Below are 22,088 nucleotides of genomic sequence, written 5' to 3'. Positions count from 1 at the left end.
CGAGTTGGAATTGGGGCGAGCAGTTTTGTATTCTGATTGGGTATGTCATTCATATGAGTATTTATGGACGTTGTTTACATTGACAGTCAGACCAAACCTTAACTTTACCCTAGCTGTTGAGCGACTACGGGAGATTGATGTATAAATAAGTCGCTGAGAGGCGATGGGATGGGCCAGGTTGTCAGACGCGCTCCGCAAACAAAAGGATTTCACTGTGGGTCCAAAACAATGCGTTTAAGGTGTTTTATTAAAGCCAGTGCAGTGCATAACTCAAACGGTGCTCAAACAGCAAAGCAAAGTAGTCACATCGATCCAACGTAAATAAAAGAAAGCAAAATAATCGGTATAAAGCGGTCAACAAAAGTGCGGCTTCCCACACACCCCCTCTCTCTCACTGTGTGTGAAGCAGATGACCTAGGTGAGGTATTGAATGAATCAGGTCCAATTTACAATTACAATTCAGGCATTTAGCAGACGCTCTTAATCGAGAGTGACTTACATTAAGCAAGACAAAAAAGCATGGAATACATCACATAAAAACATTTATCATGAAAACATGCGTAAGCTAAGAAAGTAACAGTGGAATATCTATATAATGAAACTATACATATAAACTATACATATATACTACTATGCTATACATATGTAATATGACGTGCTATGTACTACATACAATGCAATTATAGTGCTGTCTACATGATAACATGCTATAAGTCTGTATCAAATGCTATTTAAGTCTACAGAATGCTATCTAAGGGGGTAGGGTAAGTGCTATGGGCCATGATGGAGTCTGAAAAGGTGGGTTTTCAGACTACGCGGAAGGTCCGCCCCTATGCCCCGTCAATCATCCACGTTAATCACCAGTGACAGCCCACTCCCATTTCATAGACCAACATAATAAACCAATGCATGGCTCCTACACTAGCCTCATGTGAAGCTCCCCTCTGGGGTGAGGGTCGCCGCAAATTTGCAACTCTAGATTTGTTTATAATGGGGATGAATCTAGAGTTGCAATACCCTCCATTGACTCCCCACTCATCCAATTTGGTTTGCGATCTGCTTGTCTTAAACGACGTTAAACTCAACCAACATTGCAGCTGTAGTCCAAGCTTGAATTATCCTCTTTCAATCTGCCGAGCTTGTTTTTCATAAAAAATCCACCGTAGACATGTTATGAGCTACTTTCTGTCAAGAAATTCTGTGCAGGTGATTATTTTTCTAAGTGCTGGAGTTTGGAGGCGCTCGTCGTAAGTCACTGAACGGCCTGCGTTCCACCTGTTCAAATTTGCACATAATGCAGGAGGCAGCAGCGCGACCCGGTTAACAATATGAGTGCTTCCAAAGTGCAACACTTAGAAAAAGAATTACCTGCAGAGGGAGGATTTTTATGAAAAACAAGCTCGGCAGATTGAAAGAGGATAATTCAAGCTTGGATTACAGCTGCAACGTTGTTTAAGACAAGCAGATCGCAAACCAAATTGGATGAGTGGGGAGTCAATGGAGGGTATTGCAACTCTAGATTCATCCCATTATAGAAAAAATCTAGAGTTGCAAATTGCGGCTAGGGTGTGTGCGTGTGTGTGTGTGCGTTGCATTGTATGTAGTCATAGCACGTCATAGTACATATGTATAGCATTGTAGTATAGATGTATAGTTTACATGTATAGCTTCATTATATAGATATTCCACTGTTACTTTCTTAGCTTACGCATGTTTCTTGATAAATGTTTTATGTGATCTATTTCCCATGCTTTTTTTGTTCTTGCTTAATGTAAGTCGCTCTGGATTAAGAGCGTCTGCTAAATGCCTAAATTGTAAATTGTAAATTGCGAGCGCGTGCGTGACACTATAGTGTCACGCACAGAACAGTCGCCCTGACCGGGAAGAACGGTCGCCCCAAACGGGAAGTGTTTACCCTTTATGTACGATGCACGTAACGCATCGTATCCAAAAAGTAGCGTTCAGCCTCAGAGCACCTGCTCTCAGATGTTTTATATTTTAGCAGTCAAGACGTTTTTTTTCTGTTTGTTTTGAGGGGCGCTAGCCCTCCCCCTCCTATGCAAAGCTTTGTCTGTATGTGTGTTTGTAGCACGGAATGTGATGATTTGATTGGCTGGTGATGTATGATGATAAGAGCGCCCCTTTTTTTATTGCCATCATAGGGTTTTTCAGAATTTTTTTAGGATGTTAGGATGTCAAATCTAATGACATCTGGTGTATTTGCAGTTATATTTGCAAACACGGTTGGGTCATTGCATTGAAACATTTCTGGTTTCACACAGGGGATTTTTGTGAAACACAACGGAGGAATGAAACATATAGGTGACACATCTTGGCAATAATGTTCACAATTCTGTCATGCCTGGCTATATACAGTCCTTTGTAGATATTACAGCTGTTTAATATATGAGACATAGGACTGTATTTTGCTTAAGTACCAGGTCTTATTACCTAACTTGAGTAAACTAAAGACCCGGAGGCGTGATCAATGCCATTTGGCTATTCTGAGTGGCCAAAGAGCATTGATCACGCCTCCAGTTCTTTAGTTTACTCAAGTTAGGGAATAAGACCAGGTACTTAAGACACGCAAAATACAGCCCCTAGACTCTACGGTCTGATGCTGTCCACGGTGTAGACAGTGAGGGTCATGATTATCGGATACCAGATTGATAGGTTCAGTTTGGTTGGCAGCACTTGGAGCCGTGCCTTTTCTGTGAAGATGAGAATGTCGCTCATCAATCAATCGCTGCGTTTTGTTTTAGAATTGAGTGAGACACGGAGTGATCAGCTGACTGGAGGCACGCCAGGTTCTGTTGCAGCCGTTGTCCTGTCCAGCCGTGGTCCTGTCCAGCGTCGTTCTCTATGCTGCTCTCTGAGCGCTAGAAGATGCGCACACCGTTGTTGTTAGGGAGCGCGCTTGTTGTTCCGTCGTTGCGGCTTACTGCTGCACGAGCGTTGATTGACAGGTCAGTGATCACAGATTCAGAGACGTGCACCGTCTCGTTCAGTGTTGTTTTCGTCGACTAAAACTAAGACGAAAAATGTTCGTCGACTACCTTTTTCCACTGATGAAAACTAAATGGAAACTAAATGAAAACTATCTATGATGACTAAAACTAAGACTAAATGTACTGACAATTTCGTCAACAAATAAAAACTAGACTAAAAGGTTAGGAAGGGACTAGTGGACAAGATATCCAGTACAAGTCATTTTACACTTGGTTGCATGCTGAAAATAGCCGATCTACAAGCTCACAGCGCGTTGCGCTGTGACGCGTTGTGAGCTTGTAGATCGGCTATTTTCAGCAAGTGTAAAAAACACTCATTACGACGGCATCAAGGCCCGCCAAAATACATCGTCGACTAAAATCTTATGACATTTAGTCGACTAAAACTAGACTAACAATAAAACATTCCGGGTGACTAAAACTAAATGAAAACTATTCAAAAGACAAAGACTAAAACTAAAATAGAAATTTGATGCCAAAAACAACACTGGTCTCGTTGTCCACTCCTTTCCACTCCAAAGAGACACCAGTCCAGTTACACAGACCCTTCAGTTCAAAGAGACACCAGTCCAGTGACACAGACCCTTCAGGTCAAAGAGACACCAGTCCAGTTACACAGACCCTTCAGTTCAAAGAGACACCAGTCCAGTTACACAGACCCTTCAGGTCAAAGAGACACCAGTCCAGTTACACAGACCCTTCAGGTCAAAGAGACACCAGTCCAGTTACACAGACCCTTCAGGTCAAAGAGACACCAGTCCAGTTACACAGACCCTTCAGGTCAAAGAGACACCAGTCCAGTTACACAGACCCTTCAGATCAGGCCAGTCAGAGTTTACACCGAAACCAGTTGCGTTGGTATCCAATTTACCACCTCACACACACACACACACACACACACACACACACACACACACACACACACACACACACACACACACACACAGTGTACAAACAGAGCACACACCCAGTTGAATGTTAAGAACGGAATGTCAGATGGACAAAGACACAGATGAGAGAGAGAGAGAGGGGGGGGGGGGGGGGAGAGAGGGGGGGAGAGAGAGAGGGGGGGGGAGGGAGAGGTAGAGAGAGGGGAGATGAGGGAGAGGGAGAGGGAGATAGAGAGAGGGGGAGATGAGAGAGAGAAAGAGGGAGGAGGGAGAGGGAGAGGGAGAGGGGAGAGAGAGAGAGAGGGGGGAGAGGGGAGAGGAGAGAGAGGGGAGAGAGAGGGGAGAGAGAGAGAGAGAGAGAGGGGAGAGAGAGGAGAGAGAGAGAGAGAGAGAGAGAGAGAAAGAGAGGGGGGGGAGAGAGGGGGGGAGAGAGGGGGGAGAGAGAGAAGTATTAAATCGGATAGAGAGAGAGAGAGAGATGCTAGAGAGAGGTAGACCTACAGCTGAGAGAGAGAGAGAGAGAGGCGGTAGAGAGACCTAGACCTACACTGCAGGGCGTGTCAGTGGAGCAGGAAGTGGTTAAAGGAGAACATGCTTGTCATTCCACCCGCTGAACAGGCTCCTCCTGTGATGTCATCAACAGGCCCCGCCCCTAGGCTGTGATGTCATCGGCGTGTTGTTCGGTGGCGTGTGGTCTTGACGACAGGTATGATGATCTGATCTCTGATCTGATCTGGGCGGGAACCAAGCATTCTGTTATACTTAAGCTATTATAAAATAGCATATCTACAAGCACATAGCATGCGCTATGAGCTTGTTAATCTGTCATTTATGGTAGAATATCTATACTGAATATGTCAAACTGACATATATATATATATATATAAGTTTTATCCCACGATTTTGGAACCCATTTTTCACCCCTGTGTCAACTATATAATGTGATCCTGGGCTCTACACACCCTCCACCAACCTAGTCCCCATATATGGGGGACAAGGGGAGAGCAACAGACTTGAACTCATGCTTCCTTCATGCCTGAGTGTCCAAGTCGCTCCTTTACACCTGACAGGGGGGAGTTTCCCTGGTTGGACGTAGCGCGTGGAAGGAACACGTTATTCCAACCAGTTCCTTTCCCCTCCATCAGGCGCCCCGGCTGGTCAGGGGGAGGCAGTGTAGAGACCAGTTCCTTTCCCCTCCATCAGGCGCCCCGGCTGGCCAGGGGGAGGCAGTATAGAGACCAGTTCCTTTCCCCTCCATCAGGCGCCCCGGCTGGCCAGGGGAAGGCAGTATAGAGACCAGTTCCTTTCCACTCCATCAGGCGCCCCGGCTGGCCAGGGGGAGGCAGTATAGAGACCAGTTCCTTTCCCCTCCATCAGGCGCCCCGGCTGGCCAGGGGAAGGCAGTATAGAGACCAGTTCCTTTCCACTCCATCAGGCGCCCCGGCTGGCCAGGGGGAGGCAGTATAGAGACCAGGATTACTGCATGTTTTTGGTGAGGGTACCTACCCTCACTACCCCAAACTGACATGTTGAGCCTATGACACACATGTGTGGCTTCCCCCCAGTAGGCTACCTTCACATTCAGTAGATCCTGTGATCTTCTGTGGCCAGATGAAATTTCCTGGGGTCTAGTAGGACTATAGTAAATAATACAAAAATAAATCTCTATAATATTTTGTAAAAAATAATACATATTTTGCCCCATGCTCGAATGCCCCTGCCCCCCTGTCAAAAACAGCTAAAATCCCTAAATTGAAAGAAAGCAGCAAATAAAAATAAAAAATAACACTCATCTTTTACTTTTTCTCTAATAACGACCTAAAACATGAACCGTGGTTGAAAAAAAACTAAAGTTGTCCTTTAATATGTTATTATTCGCGCCCCGCCCCTCACTTCGCATTTTCTTTTCCCAGCGCTGTGATTGGTTGACCGGCTGATGACCGATGGAGCCTCCGTCCTATGACGAGGCCTGCCTCCACCCCCCCCCCCACCCTGGGGGGCGTGTTCATGGGTGTGACCCCGCCTCCCCCCACCTACCACCCTGTGACCCTCGGCTCGCCCTCCACACCCCCGCCCACTTATGGAGAAGCAGGTACCTTTTTTACAGCTAACGCAGAGCCATCACAAGACAGTGTTTCCCAACCTGTGTGCCGCGGCACTTTAGTGTGCACTTTATTCTTTTTCTTTTTATAATTTCCTGAAGGATAAAGTCGCTTCATGATTGAAGATTGATAGATCTGTGTGTTGTCTAAAAATATACTCTCCCATCCGTCCGAAGCAAAAATAAAACATCTTCGGTGTAGGACTGTCACCGATTCTGATCAATAGGTACGCTGTTGACGGAAGATTTCACCCTTCTGAGCAGCGTACTCTCACTGCGCAAAGAACGTAAAAGGCCCCCGCCCGCCCTGTGCTCACCGTCCGTGCGCAAACAGTGTAGCACACTCTTTGCTAGGGGAACCTATACGCAGTCTGCGTTTAGGAAGAGTGCGAAAAAATAACAAACTTCCGCGAATTCACACAAAGAAACATAGCCGAACATTCCATTGGACCGGACGAGATCATAAATATGGATGAAGTGCCTTTGACGTTTGACCTGCCTCTCACTAGGACTGTTAACAAGAGGGGTGAATCGACCATCACGTTGAGAACCACTGGCCACGAGAGAACGAATTTCACTTGTGTTCTGGCTGCACCGCGTCCGGATCAAAGCTTCCGCCAATGGTGATTTTCAAGCGGATGACTATGCCAAAAGAAAAGATCCCGAACGGCATATCCTTTAAAGTCAACAAGAAAGCGTGGATGATGGAAAGCGTAATGAAGGAGTGGCTGGTAGAGTGCTACGGGAAGCGGCCCGGAGGATTCTTTCGCATTCTGTCGTTTTGGACAGCATGAGGGCCCATATAACAGAGTCTGTGAAAGCAGCCATCAAGGCAACAACCTCCATTCCAGCTGTCATACCTGGGGGCACAACGAAGCATCTGCAGCCACTCGACATCAGTGTGAATCGTGCGTTCAAAGTGGGACTACGCATTCAGTGGGAGGCATGGATGACGAGCGGCGAGAAATCATTCACCAAAACTGGTCGGATGCGAAAAGCAACTTTGTGCAAGTCTGCCAGTGGATCCTAACAGCATGGAGAGGTGTGAAATCAACCACGATCATCAACGGGTTTCGAAAGGCTGGACTGCTGCGCAATGAAGAGGAGGACACCGCCACGGCTGACGAGGCCCTTCAGAGGATGTTCGAATCCGACAGTGACTATGACGAAGAGGAGTTCCTTGGTTTTGAGAGCGACAACGAAAGAGGGAGTGCGGCTGTCGAAGCCACCCTGAGGCTGTTCGTTTCCGATACTGAAGAAGAGGACTTTGCTAGTTTTAGTACACAGGACGAAGACGAAGATGAGGATTAATACTACGTAACGCTATCCTACACTCACAAACCAATGCACAACGGATCACATTACTGGCGGTTCGCGAGTGGATTAATGACTGACTTTTTTTGTTACAGCCTTACTGCACCTTATCCTAAAAGTTGACGAGGTAGGCTGGTTATATTTTAAGCAGCCGTGTTTACTGCACCTGTAAGCCTACTGCCGTGTTACAGGCATTTTAATGCTTTTAATTAATAGCACTACATTTTACATTTCATTTTGCCATTGACATTGCCTCGTTAAGTGATGCGCTGGGAGCGCACACGTTTCTTCGAATGCTGTTAAACATGTTAAAGTTTGTTTCTGAAACGCTATACATACAGTACAGAGTACAGTTTACACAGCACAGTACATGTTCCATATTGCACTACATGGTAACACACAAATATGCAACTTGTTTGTTAAAAATTTAATAAAATGGAAGCTTCCACCAACAGCCTTCTCTTTAATCCCCTCTGTGCACGGAATACCAAACTACTCGCCCCCGCAAAGTGTTTTAATGTTTGTTTCTCTCCCTCTCTGAATTTCCCTCCCTCTCTGAAATCTGAAATGATCTTGTATACAGATGTATTTGATTGTATAGTAGTTGATCTCTATATTCTGTAAAATTAAGAAAGAACAACATGACACAGAGATTGTCACTGCTTAATTAAATTAATTTAGGACCAGTTAATTTCGTTTTATTAAACACATTTCTCCTGATTTAGCCCATTATGCCCGTGGATATGCAGAGTGAACTTAAAGGACCACTTCACCACTTTTCAACCTATCTTCATATAATAAGTACTCATTAATAATCATGAAAAAATGGCGCAATTCTTTTCTACTCTGTCTGTGTCTCATAGGAGGGCTGTGGGCAGTTCAGAAACCAGTCTGTGTCTCATAGGAGGGCTGTGGGCAGTTCAGAAACCAGTCTGTGTCTCATTGGAGGGCTGTGGGCAGTTCAGAAACCAGTCTGTGTCTCATAGGAGGGCTGTGGGCAGTTCAGAAACCAGTCTGTGTCTCATAGGAGGGCTGTGGGCAGTTTAGAAACCGTCTTCCAGTGACATCATCGATGGGGAATACAAGCTAATAGAAACTGCAGGCTTTCTAGTTCTGAAAAGTTGCAATGCGGGAATGGAAGCCATCGTTCTCACGATAATGAAAATCTAAAAAGAATTGTAAAAAGATCTTGTTTAAAAAAGTATCTGCCTAATGATGATGTCACTGGAAGACGGTTTCTGAACTGCCCACAGCCCTCCTATGAGACAGACTGAGTAGAAAAATATCGTGCCATTTTATCATGATTATTAGTGAGGACCTATTATATGAAGATAGGTTGAAAAGTGGTGAAGTGGTCCTTTAACAATGATACATTAATATGATAATACCTTTTATATAATCAGTATAATAGTGGGGCATGGAAAAGGGGCGACCGTGCGGAAACCTTTACATAATGGTAACTAAACATTAAAACACCTGCGGCTTATAGTCCGGTGCGGCTTGTATACGTACATATTTGGGATTTCCCCTAAATTTGGCTGGTGCGGCTTATATTCAGGTGCGCCTTGTAGTCCGGATATTACGGTAGTTATCATGAAACATGCGTAAGCTAAGAACGTAACAGTGGAATATAATCTATATAATGAAATTGTAGATATATACTATAAAGTGCTATGTCTACAATTCATACTTCCTTCCTTTCTCACACCTCATCACTTTTGCTCACTGTGTGTGTGTGTGTGTGTGTGTGTGTGTGTGTGTGTGTGTGTGTGTGTGCCTGCGTGCGTGAGCTCCACAGTTACCATGCCAACGGACCCTTACCCGGTCCTGGCTCCGCCCATGATGCCTGTGACCACGCCCCCTCAGAGGGGTCCGAACATCGTCCACCAATCAACACACAGTACGTGCGGGAAGTGACCACATTTAGCAGAAAAGCGTGTAAATTACAGTAAACTACCGAATTGTACCATCACACCTGTATATTAACTGTATATTAACCCATTCTGGGCGTGAAGGCCTTTTGGTTTTTTTAAGCATCGTGTTATGCCACGCTATGAGCTTGTAGGTCTGCTATTTCTTTTTTTAATCGTGAAAATGTGGCGCGAACCTTCGAATATGTATTCTTTCAGAGCGGGGGGGGGGGGTGTCGGTGGGCCAAATCCAGATATTTCTGGTGGTCCTTGACATGAAAAAGGTTGAGAACCACTGACGTCTACAAACAGAAAACTGTCAGGATTTAGAAGACATTTGTAGAATCGAACTTAGATCTGAATGGGTTAACTGTATATGCTGCTAAACTTGAGGTTTACGGGCAAATCTAGTGTCCATAAATGCCCGTTAACTCTTTTCACGCAGTGTTAGTGGACTGTCTTTGAAACCTCTGAGACGACGTGGAGATCTATTGACTTTTCGCGTCCCGAGGCAATCATTTTATGACATCACACCTGAGGCCCATTCTATAAAAATGTCTTATCTCCATCAGCGCCAGTGCTATAGTGGCCACTATAGAGCGTCGCAGTCCCGCCCCCTACCACCAGGGCCCAGGAAATGATTCTCCGTTCATTTTCCTCATAGACATTTCAGAAAGTATTTATTATATATATATATTATTTATTAGTATTTAGACCTTTTAAGCGTCGTATGAAGCCAACTCGAGTCGTGACAAATCATGACGACACACACAATATTTTGGACAAAACAAATAATTTCATAGAAAAAAAAAAAAAAAAAAGTGTTGCCGTTTTTTTCTACTTTCTAATTATTTGTTTGGCCCGACAAATTTGTTGTCATGATTTGTCACGACAAGAGTTGTCTTTGTCCGCGGCGTAAACGTCTTTAAATAAATACTTTCTGAAATGTCTATGAGGAAAATGAACGGAGAATCATTTCCTGGGCCATGGTAGGGGGCGGGACTGCGACGCTCTATAGCGCGCCAGTGCTATAGCTCTAATATTAAGCTCCAATAATTAAGCTCTAATCAAGCCCTGAATATCGTATTTTGAGCATTTTATGATCCATAATGCACATAAAGACCACACGTGCACGTGAGTATTTTGTGTATTTTGTGCATAAATGCTAACGGACGTTTACCTAAAAACAGCCAAAATACTGTACTTTTATTTTTTTATTTTTTTTCCCCGGATTATGGGGAATAACACAAATCTCGGGATGCCGGGCATGGCATCCATTGCACAAACGTGTGTTTCTGTGTCGGTGGTTCTGAAAGGGTTAAACCCTATGTTTCTGTGTCGGTGGTTCTGAAAGGGTTAAACCCTATGTTTCTGTGTCGGTGGTTCTGAAAGAGTTAAAACCCTATTTTTCTGTGTCAGTGGTTCTGAAAGGGTTAAAACCCTATGTTTCTGTGTCAGTGGTTCTGAAAGGGTTAAACCCTATGTTTCCGTGTCGGTGGTGCTCAACCTTTTCAAGGGTCAAGGACCCCCAGAATTACCTGTATTTGGCCGTGGACCCCCTCTGAAAATATGTTGTTCCAGGGGACCCCCTCAGAAGCAACGATATGAGGTAAAATCGTTCGCTCTTAGTCTGAAAGAATATATTCAAAGATTTGCGCGACATTTTCACAATCTTTCAAAAATAGCAGATCTACGAGTGCCGCGCTACGGGCAGTGAGACATATCTAGACGGGCAGTCATGGAGGTAGGAAGGTGGCACCATTGACAGGTGTGTGTGTGTGTGTGTGTGTGTGTGTGTGTGTGTGTGTGTGTGTGTGTGTGTGTGTGTGTGTGCGTGTGCGTGTGCATGTGCGTGTGTGTGCGTCCAGTCAGTGAGTCAGACAACAGAACCGCGGGTCAGACGGTGGTGGCGGTTCCGTCCCAGACGATACACAGCCTGGCGTTGGGAGAACACCCCACGGTCACCCAGTGTCCCTACTGTCATCACAACATCACTACACAGGTATTACTGTCCCTACTGTCATCACAACATCACTACACAGGTACTACTGTCCCTACTGTCATCACAACATCACTACACAGGTATTACTGTCCCTACTGTCATCACAACATCACTACACAGGTATTACTGTCCCTACTGTCATCACAACATCACTACACAGGTATTACTGTCCCTACTGTCACCACAACATCACTACACAGGTATTACTGTCCCTACTGTCATCACAACATCACTACACAGGTATTACTGTCCCTACTGTCATCACAACATCACTACACAGGTATTACTGTCCCTACTGTCATCACAACATCACTACACAGGTATTACTGTCCCTACTGTCACCACAACATCACTACACAGGTATTACTGTCCCTACTGTCATCACAACATCACTACACAGGTATTACTGTCCCTACTGTCATCACAACATCACTACACAGGTACTACTGTCATCACAACATCACTACACAGGTATTACTGTCATCACAACATCACTACACAGGTACTACTGTCCCTACTGTCAAAACAACATCACTACACAGGTATTACTGTCATCACAACATCACTACACAGGTATTACTGTCATCACAACATCACTACACAGGTATTACTGTCCCTACTGTCATCACAACATCACTACACAGGTATTACTGTCATCACAACATCACTACACAGGTACTACTGTCATCACAACATCACTACACCGGTATTACTGTCAAAACAACATCACTACACAGGTATTACTGTCATCACAACATCACTACACAGGTATTACTGTCATCACAACATCACTACCCAGGTATTACTGTCCCTACTGTCATCACAACATCACTACACAGGTATTACTGTCCCTACTGTCATCACAACATCACTACACAGGTATTACTGTCCCTACTGTCATCACAACATCACTACACGGGTATTACTGTCATCACTACACAGGTATTACTGTCCCTACTGTCATCACAACATCACTACACAGGTATTACTGCCATCACAACATCACTACACAGGTATTACTGTCCCTACTGTCATCACAACATCACTACACAGGTATTACTGTCATCACAACATCATTACACAGGTATTACTGTCATCACAACATCACTACACAGGTATTACTGTCATCACAACATCACTACACAGGTACTACTGTCCCTACTGTCATCACAACATCACTACACAGGTATTACTGTCATCACAGCATCACTACACAGGTATTACTGTCATCACAACATCACTACACAGGTATTACTGTCACCACAACATCACTACACAGGTACTACTGTCCCTACTGTCATCACAACATCACTACACAGGTATTACTGTCCCTACTGTCATCACAACATCACTACACAGGTATTACAATTTACAATTACAATTTAGGCATTTAGCAGACGCTCTTAATCCAGAGCGACTTACATTTAAGCAAGAACAAAAGCATGGGAATACATCACATAAAAGTATTTATCATGAAACATGCGTAAGCTAAGAAAGTAACAGTGGAATATCTATATAATGAAACTATACATACACTATACATATAAACTATACATAAGAGGAGAGGCTTAAGTGCACATGCTGGTAGGCCAGTAAGGAGGGAGTTACAATAGTCGAGTTTTGACAAGACTGTTGTCTGGATTAGGAGCTGGGCTGATTCCTGGGTGAGGAATGGTCTAATTCGTCGTATGTTATAGAGTGTGAACCTACAGGATCGAGTATTACTGTCATCACAACATCACTACACAGGTATTACTGTCCCTACTGTCATCACAACATCACTACACAGGTATTACTGTCATCACAACATCACTACACAGGTACTACTGTCATCACAACATCACTACACAATTTACAATTTAGACATTTAGCAGACACTCTTAATCCAGAGCGATTTACAATAAGCAAGAACAAAAGCATGGGAATACATCACAAAAAAGCATTTATCATAAAACATGCGTAAGCTAAGAAAGTAACAGTGGAATATCTATGTTATGAGACTATACATATAAACTGTATATATATACTACTATGCTATACATATGTACTATGGCGTGCTATGACTATATACAATGCAATTATAGTGCTGTCTACATAACATGCTATAAGTCTGTATCAGATGCTATCTAAGTCTACAGAAATGCTATCTAAGGGGGTAGGGTAAGTGCTATGGGCCATGATGGAGTCTAAAAAGGTGGGTTTTCAGACTACGGCGGAAGATTGGGAGTGATGCTGCAGTTCTGACTGCAATGGGAAGTGCATTCCACAGTTTTGGAGCCAGAAGGGAGAAGAGTTTGGGACGTGTGGAGCGTTGTCCTGGCGTTTTTAGTGAGGGTACTTCCAGCTTCCCTGCGTTGGCTGATCTGAGTGCGTGGGAGGGTTTGTAGGGTTCAATCATACTTGCAAGATATGGGGGAGCCATACCTTTGGTTGCCTTGAATGCCAGCATCAGAGTTTTGTATTCTGTGCGGGCAGCGACCGGGAGCCAGTGGAGGGAGCGGAGCAGGGGGGAGACATGTGAGAATTTTGGCTGGTTGAAGACCAAGCGAGCTGCGGCATTTTGGATCAGCTGGAGAGGCTTAAGTGCACATGCTGGTAGGCCAGTAAGGAGGGAGTTACAATAGTCGAGTTTTGACAAGACTGTTGTCTGGATTAGGAGCTGGGCTGATTCCTGGGTGAGGAACGGTCTAATTCGTCGTATATTATAGAGTGTGAACCTACAGGATCGGGTGACAGCTGTGATGTGAGCTTTGAACGAGAGCTGACTGTCCAGGACAACACCGAGGTTCCTGGCTGTTTGGACAGACGTTACCAGGGCGTTGTCTACGGAGATAGTTAGCTCCCGCATAGGGCAGAACTTAGCTGGGAAGAAGAGAAGCTCAGTCTTGTCTGGGTTCAGCTTGAGGTGATTGGAGGACATCCACTGTGACCTTTCCAGGAAACCTGGTAGGTCCGGTCGGTGAGGTAGGAGGAGAACCACTTTAGTGCCGTTCCACCGATGCCTAGATCCGCTAGGGTGTCTAGGAGCAGGTATTACTGTCATCACAACATCACTACACAGGTATTACTGTCCCTACTGTCATCACAACATCACTACACAGGTACTAGTACTACTGTCATCACAACATCACTACACAGGTATTACTGTCATCACAACATCACTACACAGGTATTACTGTCACCACAACATCACTACACAGGTATTACTGTCATTACAACATCACTACACAGGTATTACTGTCATTACAACATCACTACACAGGTATTACTGTCATCACAACATCACTACACAGGTGCAAATGACTAATAACGTTGTTTGTTATTTGTTTAGTTTTAGTTCACTGTAATAACGTTGTTTATGTTATTTAATATCGTTGCAGGTGCAGCACATCCCTGGTCGAGCAGCCTGGTGCACCTGCTTCATCTTCTGTATGCTGGGGTGAGCACACACACACGCGCGCGCGTGCACACACACACACCACTTCAATGATTGAGTCTTTGAATTCAAAATATTAACAAAGTGTGTGTGTGTGTGTGTGTGTGTGTGTGTGTGTGTGTGTGTGTGTGTGTGTGTGTGTGTGCAGGTTCGTCTGTGGTTGCTGTCTGATTCCATTTTGTTCAGAGGGAATGCAAGACGTCCATCACTCCTGTCCTCAGTGCCACAAACACCTCTCTACACACATTAGATAACCACACACACACACACATGCGCGTCGTACAATAATCCGTCCTCTTAGTATTTGTTTTTCTATTTGTTTTTGGGTGAAGTGACAATGGGTCTGTAATATACTACAATAATATATATGTGTGTTTTTATACGTTTTCTTTGTAATAATTACTAGTCTCTGATTGGTCAACGATCCTCTGTCAGTACTGTAGCTCTGTGGTTGCCTGTGTACTCTGGCAGCAGTACCGAATTCAACCACCAGGTGGTGGCGGCATGGAATCGGTTAAATCTGTCTTCCTGTTCAAAGTCATAATTGTGTCACGCCTAAATCCGGGGGGTTGAGCTCGACCGCGGTGGGAATCTCCTAAAATAAACGCCTCTTAAAGAGACTTACACACCTCCTAGAGCCTTCACTGAAATAGAGCACCGAAGTCCTGACGTCACTCGCTCATCCCTTTGATTCCCCTGGTTCTAAAGTCCTGATGTAACTCGCTCATCCCTTCGATTCCCCTGGTTCTAAAGTCCTGATGTAACTTGCTCATCCCTTCGATTCCCCTGGTTCTAAAGTCCTGACGTCACTCGCTCATCCCCTGGTTCTAAAGTCACTGACGTCACTCGCTCATCCCCTGGTTCTAAAGTCACTGACGTCACTCGCTCATCCCCTGGTTCTAAAGTCCTGACGTCACTCGCTCATCCCCTGGTTCTAAAGTCCTGACGTCACTCGCTCATCCCCTGGTTCTAAAGTCCTGACGTCACTCGCTCATCCCCTGGTTCTAAAGTATTGGCGTCAGACTTCGGTGCTCCAAGCAGGCCTCCTAAAGCCATATTTCACTGAAATGCTGCCTAACTAGAGTCTAGTTTTATACGACTTGTTCAAACGTCCTTACAAATAAGACTGAGTGGAACTGTTTTTTTACTGTGTTTCTTTGCGTGCTCCTTTGAGTGCTGACTTCAGTCAGAGCTGTTGAGGGAGGGATTCACGACACTCTCAGAGTCTTCCGTTGTTAATCAGACCAGTGTGTGTGTCCAGTGGAAACCTCGTATGAATCTGATCTCAGGTCAGAATGGGTTAATCAGACCAGTGTGTGTCCAGTGGAAACCTCGTATGAATCTGATCTCAGGTCAGAATGGGTTAAGTTAGTCTTATCGTTTTTTATTGCCAAAACCAGCCTCAAACTGATGTGGAAGTAGTTTGAGTTGTGTTGGATCATCGGCTAATGTTCTCTGGAAGTAGTTTGAGTTGTGTTGGATCATCAGCTAATGTTCTCTGGAAGTAGTTTGAGTTGTGTTGGATCATCAACTCATGTTCTCTGGAAGTAGTTTGAGTTGTGTTGGATCATCGGCTAATGTTCTCTGGAAGTAGTTTGAGTTGTGTTGGATCATCGGCTAATGTTCTCTGGAAGTAGTTTGAGTTGTGTTGGATCATCGGCTAATGTCTTCGATTTTATGAGCTTGTTGATCTGCTATTTTTCAATAGCTAAAGCATAACACCAAAATGGGTTCCCGCCCAGAATGGGTTAATTTTCCTCACAGACTTTTCAAAAAGTATTTATTTAAAGATGTTTACGCCGCGGACAAAGACAACTGGAGTTGTGACGACAAATTACAGTAAACTCAATGTTTTGGGACGATCAATTTAAGAAATACTAACCACCTCGTTAACTGAGATCAAAGAGTTTCCTGACCACCTCGTTAACTGAGATCAAAGAGTGTCCTGACCACCTCGTTAACTGAGATCAAAGAGTGTCCTGACCACCTCGTTAACTGAGATCAAAGAGTGTCCTTCCTGACCTCCTCGTTAACTGAGATCAAAGAGTGTCCTGACCACCTCGTTAACTGAGATCAAAGAGTGTCCTGACCACCTCGTTAACTGAGATCAAAGAGTATCCTGACCACCTCGTTAACTGAGATCAAAGAGTGTCCTGACCACCTCGTTAACTGAGATCAAAGAGTGTTCCTGACCACCTCGTTAACTGAGATCAAAGAGTGTCCTGACCACCTCGTTAACTGAGATCAAAGAGTGTCCTGACCACCTCGTTAACTGAGATCAAAGAGTGTCCTGACCACCTCGTTAACTGAGATCAAAGAGTGTCCTGACCACCTCGTTAACTGAGATCAAAGAGTGTCCTGACCACCTCGTTAACTGAGATCAAAGAGTGTCCTTCCTGACCTCCTCGTTAACTGAGATCAAAGAGTGTCCTGACCACCTCGTTAACTGAGATCAAAGAGTGTCCTGACCACCTCGTTAACTGAGATCAAAGAGTGTCCTTCCTGACCACCTCGTTAACTGAGATCAAAGAGTGTCCTGACCTCCTCGTTAACTGAGATCAAAGAGTGTCCTTCCTGACCTCCTCGTTAACTGAGATCAAAGAGTGTCCTGACCTCCTCGTTAACTGAGATCAAAGAGTGTCCTTCCTGACCTCCTCGTTAACTGAGATCAAAGAGTGTCCTGACCACCTCGTTAACTGAGATCAAAGAGTGTCCTTCCTGACCTCCTCGTTAACTGAGATCAAAGAGTTTCCTGACCTCGTTAAACGTTTCAGTTCATACGACGAGTGAGGCCGTCATAAGGATTCCGAAAAAGTAGTGCCTACGACGTCTGTGGACGTCCTAGCGACGTCCTAGTGACACGGGGCGAGATAAGAATATTCAGAATTCTTCCCTTTTTTTTTGCATTTCGCTTTTCGCTTTCCGTACGCTAACGCTCTGTGCAAGTATTAGCTTGTCATTGACTCCCATGTTAGCGCGGCAGAAAGAATGACTCGTATCTCCTAATCCAAGGCGCTCTCCGTGGTAATGAATGGATCGATATGCTGGCGCTTCATTTCTGCTCCTCATCGTAAGAAAATAAATTAAGATGATCGGGGATGTGAGGTCACTTTGTAAAGTCAACATTTTTAGGAAAGTGTTTCCGGTTCATGGCTTTCAGAGTAAAAGCGATCAGACAACTCCGGCACCCCAGAGCTTCTATTTTGATGCACTTCCGGCACTAAATGTGTTTTAAACGGCTCTGATTTCAGTTCAGCACTTTGTTGGTTTGTTTGTTTGTTTGTTTGTTGGTTTCACTCCTCATGTTTAAATATGAATATGTTATATAACTATGCAGTACTAAAGATGTTTTAATATGAATATGTTATAACTCTATGCAGTACTAAAGATGTTTTAATATGAATATGTTATATAACTATGCAGTACTAAATATGTTTTAATATGAATATGTTATAACTCTATGCAGTACTAAAGATGTTTTAATATGAATATGTTATATAACTATGCAGTACTATGTTTACCGCTCTATAGCCTTTCTGTATGTCACGTTTCTATTTTTTTATTTCGCTGCCATATGATTGTTGAACTCACTCAAAGACAGCCGTGTTCCGTTTGTCCTTTTAATGTAGAAACGGAATATTTCGAGCCACTGCCATCAAACTCTGACTGTGGATAATATATATTATAAAGTTTGACTGTTTTACACGCGTAACCCGCATTTTAATCAACCCCCCTTCACTGCCGAGATTGTTGTATTACCTTTAGAGCATACGCTGAATTATTTGGGCTTTTAATCGTACCACCCGCCATCTTGGTGCGCCGCAAGACCGCAGCACAAGACCCGCCTCCATGAGGCGTTGTACCCCATTCATTTGCATTGGCCTCAATTTCCCAGAAGCCCTAGCAGCCCACAGCATGTGACGATTTCCGGTTTCGTCATCAAAACGAAAGCATCTAGTCTCTATCTCAGCGACGAAGACGGAGTTTATATTTATTCATTACAATACGGCGGATTAAACACATAAAACAAAAGGCGGGTATGTCGTATATAGCAACGACAGTAAACTGGAGTAAGCCATTCCTGGCAGTAAAACTGTTTTAAAGTGCTGTTCGCTCGGTGTTCGGGACAAATATTTTGTAATAAATCCTACATGATATCGGGGTGAGAACAAGCTATATTCAACGGCCAATAACTGAAGATGTCTGCGACGGGTGCTTTGGTTAGACCAGTTGTTCCCAAAGTGCGGTCCGGGGACCCCCAAGGGTGTTTCCAGGGGTGATGATAGTTTGGAACAAAATGGACCCTTATGGGTCTGTAACTCAGAGAGTGTACAATTGGAACCAAATGGACCCTTATGGGTCTGTAACTCAGAGAGTGTACAATTGGAACCAAATGGACCCTTATGGGTCTGTAACTCAGAGAGTGTACAATTTGAACCAAATGGGCCTTTATGGGTCTGTAACTCAGAGAGTGTACAATTGGAACCAAAGGGACCCTTATGGGTCTGTAACTCAGAGAGTGTACAATTGGAACCAAATGGACCCTTATGGGTCTGTAACTAAGAGAGTGTACAAATGGAACCAAATGGACCCTTATGGGTCTGTAACTCAGAGAGTGTACAAATGTACACAAATTTGTACACTCTCAGAGTTAAATTAACATTGATTTTACAATAATAAATTGAGGTTCCCAGAGATAGAAATGCCATTAAATGGCGGTCCGTTTTTTGATGTTTTACATTATTTCTTTTGCATAAATCAGCACTATTATAGAAAACGGATTTATCCTGTGGGTTTTGTAAACGCTGTCAGCGACTCCAGACTGATGTAGAGACGACTTCATACTGACTAACGCTGATTGTCGTAACAAAAAAGTGACCAGATTTGACTGAGAGCCTGCTGCCATCGTTGGCCGAACGGTTTGCGGAGCGGTCTTGATATCGGAAGGTCGCTATAGTTCGTATCCCCGGACCGGCACGTTAAAATTACCACCGCTGAAGTGCCCTTGAGCAAGGCATTGAACCCCTACCATGAAATGTTCTATGAGCAGGGCCTGGCTGTAAACAAGTTCTTGAGCTTAGTCCAGTTACCCTGGGTAAACATAGTACCTTTCCTTTCCTTCCTTAACAGAGGACAAAAACGTATTTTTTGTTTTTATCCAAAATGAGTTAATAGCACATGCAGGCAGACTCTTCAAATACTGGAGCATGTCTGAAATAAGCGTCAGAGCTGAAATCGAACCTTTTTACTTACTGTATTTTGGACACACACTTTATTTTTATTTTCATACTAACATATTGTTTTTAATGTTGTTTTAAAATGCTTTCTATCATGTTGATAGAAATTAAAACTGTTCTTATTCTAATCGTCGAATGAGTCCAAAATACTGTCGTATGAATGTGCAAGGAATTCATTTGACTGTGTGTGTGTGTGTGTGTGTGTGTGTGTGTGCGTGTGCGTGTGTTTGTGCGTGCATGCGTGTGTGCGTGCGTGCGTTTGAAAGACCGAGATTGTGTGCGTGCGAGCGGGAGATTTAGCATTAACGTGCACCTGACATCAAGGTATGTGTGTGTGTGTGTGTGTGTGTGTGTGTGTGTCTGTGACCTTGCGGGGGGGGGGGGGGGGAGGCTGAGGACACTCAGATATTAGTGTGTTTTATTGATAACAGGTATGAGCGTCAGAGTTAATAATCAACTACAGCCCTGCAGATAACGTTCACAAATACTAGCTCAGCACTGTCTCACACACACAGAGACAGGCACACGCGTGCACATACTTCATGCACAGCCTACACATGCTCTACACGTATACAATAATACACGACTTTGATGTTGATTGCACGTCGACACAATGACTCCCTCCCTCTCTCGCTCTCTCTCTCTCTCTGTCTGACACACATACACACTGACAGTAGCCCCTCCCCGCTGCGTGCGTGCGTGTGCTCTGTGTGTGTGTGCGCTCTGTGTGTGTCAGTTTGTACTCGGAGTGTGAACTCTCTAAGGCTGTGATTCATTTAACGAGGATCTGATCACGTCAGAAGCTCTTTATCCACAGCGCTGTTCAGTTCTCTCTTTTTTTTAGACTTAGTCTTTTGAATGACACACCATTTTAGTCCCATTTTAGTCATCTGGAAGTGTTATAGCGTTAATAGTGCAGTCTTTAGGAGACTAAATATCAAAAATCTTAGTCTCTTATAGTCTTAATTTCATTCAGATTCGAGCTCAGTCTTTTTTGAACGACACATTTAGTTTTAGCCCTATATTTTAGCCTTCCGAAGTTGTTTTAGTCTTAGCGGTCTTAGTCTTCTAGTCGACTAAATATCAACATATTATAGTGCGTTAGTCTTGCAGTCCGTTAACGGTTGATCCAGAGAGTTTTACAGCGAGCAGCAGCAGGTCTCGGTCAACATGAGGACACGACGGCTGGCCGCCGCCGTGGGACTGGCTGCGCTGTGCGCTGCGTGTCTGTGTGTGTGCGCGGGCGACAAGCCTCCTCCCGTCCCCGGGAAGGACAAGCCTCCTCCCAGTCCCATCCCTGAGAAGGACGGAGTCCTGCAGCTGAAAAAGTCCAACTTCAACCGAGCTCTGAGGAAACACAAGGCGCTGCTCGTGCACTTCTGTGAGTATACGCTGCACGCACGCACACACACACGCACACACACACACACATGCACACAATTTACAATTTAGGCATTTAGCAGACGCTCTTAATCCAGAGTGATTTACATACAGGGTAAGACCACTTTTTTTTTAGAGGTTTGGGTTGTTTTTTGTTACCTTATTGTGGGCAAACTATTCCATTCCATGAGTTATTTCGCTCCGTTCTGTTGTTTATTAGCAATTTAATAAATACTAAATAGTCGCTCATTGACTTCCAATTAGAGATGTCCCGATACTGTATCGGTATCGGGAAAAGTATCGGATCGGCCCTTATTTGTCATATCGGGTCATATCGGGGCATATCGGTGAAGATGCCAGTCTAACCACAGATCCGACACACGAGAAAGGGGTCGACACTATGGCAGGTAAATAAAATGTTGGGACATGTGGAGTTTGCTTTGCAGTTGCCCAAACTGCAAGTGCGCATTTTAGTGAGGAGTCTGCTATAAACACATAGTTTATAGCTAGATAGCTATAAACACAACATGAAATCACGACACTGGTCGATACCAGTGTCGTGATTTAAGGTATTCGGTATCGGTATCGGCTAACACAGAAATGGAGGTATCGGGATCGGATCGGAAGCGAAAAAAGTGTATCGGGACATCCCTACTTCCAATTGTAACGGGGAAACAGCTCTCAAAGTCACTCGTTTAGCACATGAAACCAACGCAACGAAAGACAGTATATGACATCAGGAAATCTCATGCGGTTTTATTATTGTCTTTTAACCCATTTAGGCCTGAGATCAGATTCTAAAAAATGTCT

The 22,088-nt window shown here is 44.2% G+C and overlaps 2 protein-coding genes across 2 annotated transcripts in view; both read left to right on the top strand.

Moving 5' to 3' along the window:
- The first annotated feature begins 4,515 nt into the window (after window positions 1–4,515).
- On the top strand, window positions 4,516–15,400 carry LOC310858853 (cell death-inducing p53-target protein 1-like). Its single transcript, XM_083765141.1, has 6 exons — window positions 4,516–4,604; window positions 5,812–5,990; window positions 9,112–9,213; window positions 11,092–11,225; window positions 14,606–14,664; window positions 14,810–15,400. The coding sequence occupies exons 2-6, from the start codon at window positions 5,858–5,860 to the stop codon at window positions 14,913–14,915; spliced, it is 534 nt and encodes a 177-aa protein (XP_083621267.1). The 5' UTR covers window positions 4,516–4,604; window positions 5,812–5,857; the 3' UTR covers window positions 14,916–15,400.
- Window positions 15,401–21,068: 5,668 nt separating this feature from the next.
- The window catches only part of LOC310858228 (protein disulfide-isomerase), a gene marked incomplete at its 5' end in the record, with an annotated part of 16,513 nt that continues 15,493 nt past the window's right edge, over window positions 21,069–22,088 (top strand). Inside the window, one exon of the mRNA XM_083764336.1 lies at window positions 21,069–21,279. Within this exon, the coding sequence (XP_083620462.1) occupies window positions 21,069–21,279 (211 nt within the window). The remainder of the gene's footprint in view (window positions 21,280–22,088) is intronic.

This window comes from Protomyctophum parallelum (genome assembly GCF_964188405.1).
Source record: "Protomyctophum parallelum genome assembly, chromosome: 5".
In the NCBI taxonomy this organism is placed as follows: domain Eukaryota; kingdom Metazoa; phylum Chordata; class Actinopteri; order Myctophiformes; family Myctophidae; genus Protomyctophum; species Protomyctophum parallelum.
The sequence above is the reverse complement of the archived record's forward strand: the minus strand, read 5'-3'. Positions and strand labels throughout refer to the sequence as shown.